This window comes from Cajanus cajan, chromosome 1, assembly GCF_000230855.2.
Source record: "Cajanus cajan strain Asha chromosome 1, NIPB_CcT2T_4, whole genome shotgun sequence".
Classification (NCBI taxonomy): domain Eukaryota; kingdom Viridiplantae; phylum Streptophyta; class Magnoliopsida; order Fabales; family Fabaceae; genus Cajanus; species Cajanus cajan.
In genome coordinates this window covers 43,650,886-43,660,977 of record NC_138517.1, presented here as the reverse complement: position 1 = coordinate 43,660,977, position 10,092 = coordinate 43,650,886, and the positions used below count along the sequence as shown (strand labels likewise).

General features: G+C 34.7%; 1 protein-coding gene across 1 annotated transcript in view; it reads right to left on the bottom strand.

The window, feature by feature from the left end:
• Nucleotides 1-362: 362 nt before the first annotated feature.
• The window catches only part of LOC114916607 (uncharacterized), a 31,711-nt gene continuing 21,981 nt past the window's right edge, over nucleotides 363-10,092 (bottom strand). Inside the window, exons 4-5 of the mRNA XM_083069096.1 lie at nucleotides 767-2,736; nucleotides 363-631 (exon numbers count right to left, since the gene is read on the bottom strand). Coding sequence (XP_082925222.1) covers nucleotides 1,949-2,736 — 788 coding nt within the window. The 3' untranslated portion in view covers nucleotides 363-631; nucleotides 767-1,948. The remainder of the gene's footprint in view (nucleotides 632-766; nucleotides 2,737-10,092) is intronic.

Here is a 10,092-nt window from a genome sequence, read left to right as displayed (position 1 = left end):
TAATACTTAATATAAGTTATCACTACTACAAGATGCATATTCTACATCGGTTCTCCAAAGGTATCTACATCGGTTCTAAAACCGATGTAGAATAGAGCGATGTAAAAAATGTATACATTTTTACATCGGTTCTGAAAAACCGATGTAGATTTAAGCATAAATCTACATCGGTTCTCCAGAGAACCGATGTAGATTTATGCTTAAATCTACATCGGTTCTCAAGAGAACCGATGTAGATTGCAGTTTTTTTTTTTAAAAAAAAAAACATGCTTATTTTTTTGATTATTTATGATTACTTATGGAGCACGACCATTTTCAAGGATTTCAATAGTGCTTGGCAGTACCTGAAATCAAATAACAGCAAGCTCTACAAACATAGACTAATTTTTAATTGTCCTAAAGGATAGCAGTTTTAAAACTTGTCACAATACATACACTGTTTAGTAAAATAAAATAATGTTTGACTAGCAGAATCCATTAAGTAAATTTTTCTTCTTAAAAACTTGTCACAATACATACAAGGAAGTTAAAGACCTTCCAATTCCTAAAAAAAATCCCACTGACATGAACTACAAACTTTCCATGTAACTAAAAATATTAGTAAGGTCATAGAAGTCATCGGTCTCCTCTCCTACAACATACCAACAAGAAATGTAATCTTAATCAGGATTTTTGAGAAAAATTCAACATACGAATATCAATAATTCAAATTTTAAATGCAAACTTAACTAGCGCCTTGGGATTGTCAAAGATAAGATGCCATTACCATTGGATAATGGAGCATTTGATGATGAAGCCAAAGCTAATGTTTCAAAAACGTGGATCTCTCGTCCAAATCTTTCTTGCATAGCTGCAAGCTTGGCCTGGTTCAATAAAATATAATGGTAAAGAAAAGATCCTTGAAATTAATAATTCATTTAAGTGCAAAAACAATAAACCTGAACAAGGAAAAGTTGGCAACAGTGCAAATAAATAAAGAATACATATGCATTGGACAAATATCCACAATGCCTTCGTGAAAGATCACGTATTTTTAGAATCATTTCAGAGCATGATAATTGAACTGGGATTCATTATCAATAATAAAATATAGTATATTATATACAACCAAGATACATAAAAGTAAAAATTCATGAATAATAAGTAAAAACATAAACCTAATACTAGTGAAGACAGTGCTCATTGCCTGGTATGATTGCAAGCAAAGGCAAACCAACATACACCAGCAGCCAATTCCCTGTCTTATCTAATTTTTGGGAAGAGAAAAAAAAACCTCTTATTGTCAAAATCACATATACAGCTCGCCTCCGCCCTCTCCAACATCATTGAGGAAAAGGAATTTCCATCCATGAAGATGAGCTCGAACGACAATGTCCATGTCCTCAACAGTAGTCCTCTCCAGCCAACCACCAGCATCCTCCAAAGCTTTTATCCTCCACAATCCCGTGGTTCCATTGAACCCAAAGAAGTTAATAAAAATCCCATTCACTTGCTGCTCCAACAAACAAACACAGAAAAGGAAAACCTTAGCTTTGTAGTTTGTTATGATAACTCATAATAAATTACAAACGACACTGGACAGCGAATCATTAATGACACCCACCTTAAAATGAGGAACAATTTTCTTGAGGAAATCTGGCATAGGCTGGAAATCTGCATCAAAAATTGCAACGAACTCGTAGTCTCTGACGTAGCTACAATTCATGGCGGATTTCAAATTCCCAGCTTTGTAGCCATCTCTTATGAAGCAATGGCAGTACAAAATGTTGCCACCCTCTTGTTGCCATTTCTGAACCTCCTCCTTTATCAACAACTGCGTGGTTAGGTCATCCGAGTCATCCAAAACCTGAATCAACAACTTCCCTTTGGGCAAATCCAAATTGCACACCACAGCAATTGACTACTGGTAAACCTAAAAAACCAAAAACATAAATTAGATCGGAACAAATTAAACTAAAAAATAAGAGTAATTATAAGTTATTACCTCTTTCTCATTACACATAGGGATCTGCATAAGCACCATTGGGAAAAAACCAAAACCCTTCTCTCTGGATTCAAGATCTACCACACCCCCACCCTTGGGGACAAGCTTGATATTCTTAAACCGAATCCAGAAACAGCCCAAACACAGAACAAGCCTATCCATACTCTGGATATGGAACAACACAATACACGCATTGGTTAGAAACTGCAGAGGGGGAGCGAGGTACTCCACGCGAACCAAAACCCAGCGCGAGTAAACCCAATCGAAGAAATCCTTAACTCCAAACCCAGGTGCCCAAAGCAAAGACTCCAACTGAAGAGTCGCGGCGCCGAAATGCCAGCCTTTGAAGTACGCAGCGACCTCGAAGCACAAGATGGAAACGGAGAGGAAGAGGAAGAGCTTGATGCAAGAATAAAAGCGCGTCTTCACGGTGGCGCTCTCATTCTCCCGGCCACCATTAGTGTCAGCGTTGGTTTTCCTGGCGGCCACGCGGTGCTTGACGGCGGAGACGAGCCCCCACAATGCCGGCGCGAGGGAGGTCAAGAAGCCAGCGGCGCGGTGCGCTTTGAGGAGGAGAACCCATGTGAGCTGTTTGGCATTTTTGCCTCTTCCTTTTCGCTTATGATTAAGTCTTCTTCTTTGGGACCCTCCAGCGCGGGGAACCTCTTCCCCGGCGCGGATGAAAGATCGCGTGAAAAACCCTAAAGGCGAAGCGCGGAAGGGGAGCCTGGAGAAGCTTCCCAACCTCAACCCTAAACCCCAAATTCAAGCCAACCTCCTTCACCTTCGTCTCGATGGCAGAAGCGGAGCGCGGAGATGAGCTGCGCGAAGTAGCAGCGCGCAATGGACTCCGGGAGGCGGCCGCGGCGGGAGAGCTTGGAGAAGAGCGCTTTAGCTTTGAGAGTGTTTTAGGTTTGGGAGTGAGCGCACATCATTGTCGCGGGGAGGGGAAGAATTTAGTCACCTCTTCTACATCGGTGAACACAAAACCTGATGTAGAATAAATCACTATTTTCATTTCTACATCGGTCACTCATATAACCGATGTAGAATTGTTTATATTTACATCAGTTTTTAGAATAACCGATGTAAATATTCTTATTTATTCAAGTTATTTACGAAATTGCCACCGCACATTGTTTTTACATCGTTTTATAAGGAACCGATGTAAATATGGTGACGTAGAATAGTATTTTTCTAGTAGTGTATATCGGTGTTATTATAACCCTCCTCATATATATATATATATATATATATATATATATATAGGGATCCATTTACTCCAAGAGTAAGTTTACCTAAACTTACTTTGTTCAATAACTCATGTTCTACATCAAATTTCAACAATCCGACCGTTGAATTTAAAATTCTTAATATTTAGATCAAGCCTGCAAAATTTTAAAATGTTTAAAATTTATTTTATACTTCCTTTTAATAATTCAAATTGACGTATAAAATGCTTTTATAATTATCCTTCAATTTGAATTAATGAAACAAATTATCAAATAATTTTAATTTTTTTTTAAATTTTATAGACTCTATGCATTAAAAACTTTAAATTCAATAGTTTAATTGTTAAAATTTGATATAGAACATGAGTTATTGAATGAAATAAGTGTAGGTAGACTTATTTTTAGAATAAACGAATCTCTCCTCCTATATATATATATATATATGTTGAGATGAGTTAGTCACAACATCCATATGCATTAATACTCCTTAGAATCACATAATTGTTAAATACGACAACTTGTAATTGATTATGTTTAATATAGTAAAACTTTTCCACAGAAATTAATTATATTTTTCATGATCTATTATGATGAAACAATTAATTTTGTCTTTTAAGTTGCTTACATGTATTAGAGGTAATTCTAATTTGTTGGTTTCATCATAAAGAAATTAAAGGTGAATCTACTTTATGCTAAAATCTTAGCCTGTGGGTAGATTTTGATGACTTAATATTGATTCACATGCATTTTTGAATTATTATATAAGCTTTTATTCAATTATGTTTGATTCTTATTTCAATCTTTGATTATTCCAGATAAAAAAATGAATTTCCTATGCCTACAATGATAACTATAAGGAATGGAAAGAGAGTTCTGCTTCATTTAGGGGTTTTTGACCTTGACTATGCACTCCATAGGATTAAACTGTCTAAACTCATTGTTGCTAGTGCTTTTATTAACAATGGGAAAGATCTATAACTAAATTAAGACACATATCTCTGTTAGAAAATAATGGCTCAATCCAAGAGGGGGGTGAATTGGATTCTATGACACTTAAAAATTTTTCAGAGTTCTAAGGATCTTTATTTTAACTTAAACTTTTCTAATATGAATTCTCAAAGAAGTTCCTTAAAAGACTTGCCAATGGGAATGAGTCCTATAAGCTTTCTTGATTAATCTTGATTAAGTTCAATGTTAAGAACACTTAATATGCAACACTTTGGTTCAGTTTTAAAGCAATGTTATGCATACAAACATATTAATCAAGATCATCCACTTTAACACTCAACCAAGATTTTGCTCAATGAAAAAGATAAGAGTGAGAGAGAAGAATGCACAAGTATTTTATCCTGGTTCAGCCACTCCACATGTGACCTACATCCAGTCCTCAATCATAACCTGATCAAGATTTGTTCCACTATCTTAATGAAGAAGTTTTACAAGCATACCACATCTGCATATACTCATACATTCAAGATAACCACTTTCTTGCCCTCAAGAAAGCACTTCTTGTAGAAACCCACTACAAGAATTCCTTACCACTTGAGACACCTACTCAAGATTTCCCTTACACTTTTAACAAAGAATTAAAGGAACGAATTCACCTGAAAGCTGAACAAATCAGACTGTAAATTCCAAAAGAAAATCTTAATCTTTCTCTCCCAAGAATGTAGTGATGATGATGATTCTTTTTCAAAGCATTTTACAAAATATTTTTCTTCTTGGTTTCACAAAGAAAACACTCCAAGAAGGTCACAAAGACTTCACAATATAGTTTTTCTCTCTTTGATTCTCAATTCATTCTTTGTTCTGAAGTTTAAAGTGTGAAAGCTATTTATAAAAATTTCAGAACCAGATAATCGATTATTTTAAAGGATAATCGATTATTTTATTCTTCATGATTTCTGGAAACCACTCAAGAACAAAATAATCGATTATTTTGTAGGATAATCGATTATTCTAGAGAGTGCTTCCTGAAATAATCGATTATTTCACAGATAATCGATTATTACAGCAAGGCTCTTTTCACTTGTTGCTGGAATAATCGATTACATTTAATGATAATCGATTATTTTGAGTTAGTTTTCAAAATATCAATTTTATACTTCAAAAAATGTTTGCAAGTATTTTAAATCATCATCATACTCACTCTCAGTCAAATTAGATTAAAATTTACTCATGCACAAAGCATACACATGCAAAACAAGCTAATCAAAACAATAAAACTCATAAGAACTTATAAGCTACCCTATTAGACATCATGATATTCATATCTTCCTTTCTTGACTGGTTTGTGTCCTTGATCAGCTTCAACTCCTTTGTTATCATCAAAACTCTCATACTCCAAGTCTGAGTTGATTCACTACTTCATGAATCTCAACAATCTCTACTAGCATCCATGGTTCAATCACTAAATACCAGAAAGTCAAAGACATTCTAAAATCCATAAATGAGTAGTTTTAAACGTCTGACAAGGATTTGCCTAGTACCCCAATGGGAAGATTGTTGTCAATGAAACTCATGGAGTTGATGGTGTAAGAAAACAGAAATGATGATCTAGCGACTCAACTAAAGTTGCTTGAAGTTGACATTTCTGAGTCTTCCTTGGTGCACCTAATTCTAAATGAACTCCCATTATAGTATGGTCCTTTCAAGATATCATACGACACATATAAAGACAAGTGGTGAATTAATGAGCTATTGACCTTGTGTTTTCAAGAGGAAGGGAGACTTGCTCAAGAGATTGGTTAAAATGCTCTTACTGTGACTCATAATAATAGGAAAAAGGAAAATAAACACATTCCCCCTATTACTAAAGTCAAGAAGTAGACTATATACTTTTTCTATAAAAGGAAGGGGCACATGAAGAATAACTACTATAAATATAAGGCTTGGTTTGTAATATAGGATAATTATTTTTCTTTTGTATGTTTTGAATCTAATATGGCTAGTAATTTTCATGTTTCATGTTGGATTGACTTTGGATCTACAATCCATAGTTCTAATACCATGCAGGCTTCTCAAGCCAAAGGGGCCAAATAAAGGTGAACAATTCATCTATTTTAGAATTGAATGTGCTCGAGTGTGGTAATTGTTAATAATTCTATATTTAATTTAGGATCAGGATTTATTTTTGAATTGAATAACGTCTTTTATATTCCTAAGTTTTCCAGGAATTTAATTTCTGTTCCGAGACTTATTCCTTTGGGTTATTCAATGAATTTTAATGCATCTAGATTTGATGATTGTTAGAAATTGCATATTAAATGATGGCTTGCTCAAAATTAATTTATCTAACACGATTCCTGATAGTTTGATAGTTACACAAGAAAATATCGGTATTAAAGTTGTATCATGAATGAAAAGTCTTCAAAATTGTGGCATAGGAGACTAAGGCATATCTTTATAGAAATAATTAAAAGGTTGATGAATGATGGTGTACTTGAGACTCTTGACTTTACTAACTTGAACAATTTTATGGACTACATAAAAGGAAAATAGATTAACAAGACAAAGAAATTAAAATTCCAAAAGGAGTTCTAAAACATTAGAAATTATACAAACTAATATATGTTGTGCCAATATGGACTCACATGGCAAAAAATATTTCATTTCTTTTATAGATGACTACTAATGATACATGTATCTTTACTTACTTCATAATAATTATGAGCTTTTGATGCCTTTAAAATTTTCAAGATAGAAGTAGAGAAACAATGTGGAAAACAAATAAAAATTATGAGGTTAGATAAAGGTGCTGAACTTTATGGCAAATACACTAAAAATGGACAAGCACCTAGTATTTTTGCAAAGTTTCTTTTATAGCATGGTATTGTGGCTGAATACACCATGATTGGCTCATCAGATCAAAATGGTGTGGTTGAAAGAAGAAATCGAACCTTATTAGACATGGTAAGGAGTATGCTTAATAATTCCAAACCTCCTCGTTCGCTATGGAGTGAAGTGCTTAAGACAACAACATACATATTAAATTAAGTTCCAACTAAAGCAATCCCTAAGAATTAATGAAACATTGGAAACCAAGTTTGAAACACGTGCATGTTTAAGGTTGCCCAAGTGAAGTTAGGATTTATAATCCAAATGAAAGGAAGTTAGACCTAAGGACCATTGATGCAGATTTCATTGGTTATGCTGAAAGGTCTAAGGGGTATAGATTTTATTATGCAACTTGTAACACTAGAATTGTTGAATCAAAACATGCAAAGTTTCTTGAAAATGATGTGGATAGTGGGAGTGATTTGACAAGTCATTAGATTTGAGAAAAATCAATATGAAAAAATAATTCTTACATCAAGTTTTAAGCTAGTAATTTTTGGTGATGCTCACCAAAATCAAGTAACTCAAGCTTCATGTCAAGTTGAGCCTATTTTAGAAGATTTAGTTGAACAACATCCACTACAAGATGTTGAGCAACTTTTTGAACAAAAACCTTATCTAGGGGTTGTGGATGTAACATTGACAAGGTCAACTAGAATGAGAAAATCAATAATTCCAAGTGATTATCAAGTGTATTTATAAGAGTTTGAATATGACTTTGGAGTTGAGAATGATCCTGAAACATTTTCACAAGCAATTAATAGTTATAATTCAAGTTGTGGTATGATGCTATGAAAGATGAATTGGATTCTATGACACATAATGAAGTTTGGGGTCTTGTTAAGTTGCATGATAGAGTAAAATCTATTGGATGTAAATGGGTTTTTAAAACCAGGAAGAACACATTAGGCAACATTGAAAGACACAAAGCTTGATTTGTTACCAAAGGATTCTCTCAAAGGGAAGGAGTTGATTATAGGGAAACTTTTTCTCCTGTATCCATGAAAGACTCTTTATGCATAATAATGACATTAGTTGAACATTTTGACATCAAATTACATCACATGGATGAGAAAATGTGATGGAAACCTTATGGAGCAACCAGATTGATATGGCTTTTCCTTTAAGTTCCTTCCTAGATCTTTTTCTTCTTGATGCTACTCAAGCTTCTTCAAGGTCTCTAATGGAGGAAGAGACCTCTGGTTTCACCTTAGAAGTTGAAGAACTCTTTTCAAGAAGTTCCACTTCAAGGTAAAAGATAAACCATTCAACCTTCACCCCACTCTTAGGAAGAGAATAAGAGAATTGGAAGTAAATGAAAGAGAGAATTTAAACTTTTGAGAGAGAGAAATCAGAGATAAATCTTGGCCAAATCTCATGAAATGCATCAAAAGTGAGTTTTACAAGAGAAACAACCTATATGTAGTGGTGGAGAAGCTTGTAGTGCAAGCTAGACAAGGTAGAGACAAGATAGGGACATTTAGATCTAGATTAGCCAATCATAGGAGAGAATGAGGGGACATTTAAATCTAGAAGAGCAAGTCTTAGGGTGCTAAGTGTCACCTGTGATGGCATCCTAGCTTGCATGAACTTGAGATGATCAACAAAGAATAGGACGCCTTCTCCAAGGATCAAGTTCTTCAAAGGTGGCACAAGGTTTTAGGGTGGATGATGATGGAATGGACGAAAATGGAAGTTGGGTAGAAGGTGTTTGAGGAAATGCTTGAGAAGGGTACTCTAGGGTTGGCTCACTTCATGATGATGAAGGCCACTTCTAGGGTTGTTTCTCTCAAGGTGGATATGGGAGGGAGGTGGCCGAATTAGCCAAGGGTGACTAAGGAAAGATATAAAGGCACAAAAGGCTCTCTTTATATTCAATATCCAAAGTATTTACAAGGTGTGGTGCCTAGGGTATTTATAGGAGTGGGAGGCATCTAGGGTTGCATTTAGGGTGCCAAATGCACACCAAATGAAACCCAAATTAACCCTAGATGCAACTTGGTGGCCAAGGATGGAATCTTTGGGTTTAGTTAGGCTACATCTAGGTGCATGATAAGACCGTGCAACCTTTGCCCTCCACTTGGGCTTAAGCCTTTCTAACACCAAAAATAGGTCCAATAGCCACAATAATATGTCTAGGTTTTTGTTCCCACCCTAATCAAATACCTTAGCTCAAAAATAAAATCCTATGATCTAAAGCACCCCATAATACAAGGGTAAAATGGGAAATACAAAAGAAAATAAATCCTATGACTAAGATACCCCAAAATACAAGGGTAAAATTGGAAATACAAGTAAAATAAATTCTAAGACTAAAATACCCCAAAATACAAGGGTAAAATAGGAAATCAAATACAAGGAAAAAATAGGAATAAATGCTATGCTAAGAAAATCTTAGGAGCTAAGGCCCAAAAGTGGGCTCACTCCTCTTATGGTTTTTTTTTTTCAACACTAACCCATTCCTTTTGCCTCCTTCAATACATTACCTCTTGGACTTCTTGGCCTTAATGTTATTCCATCATTCCCTCTCTTTTGAAAAGGATTTGACCTCAAATCAAGAGGTTCCTCATGGTGGGCATCATGACCAACAAAAACATAAAAATAGGCATTAGAGGTAATAGTATATGATAGAAATGGGAAGTGTATCCTAAGAGGAGTTCCCCTAAAAATGCTAAAAAGATTGTCTAAATTAAAAGGACTAGACTCTCTAATGCGAAAGATAGGATCCTCCCCATGGTGAAGTCTAAGTGTATAACTAAAACCTAAAAAGGTAAAAAGACTAAAACTATAGCACACTAATGCATTAGTCCTAAAAACTAAAATGTCTTATTAGAGGTACCCAATGTAGTGACCTAGGTATGTATTGGAAAATAAAGAAAACTTAACTAAAAAATTACCTAAACAGCTTTGTATTGCATAATTTGTTAGATACATATGATAAAAAGGTGCTAAGAGGAGTCTAGAAAACTCATATAATCTAAGTTTGTCTTGTAGGAAAGTAACCAAGTTAAGTTCAAATAAGTGTGAACTTCCTTCAAG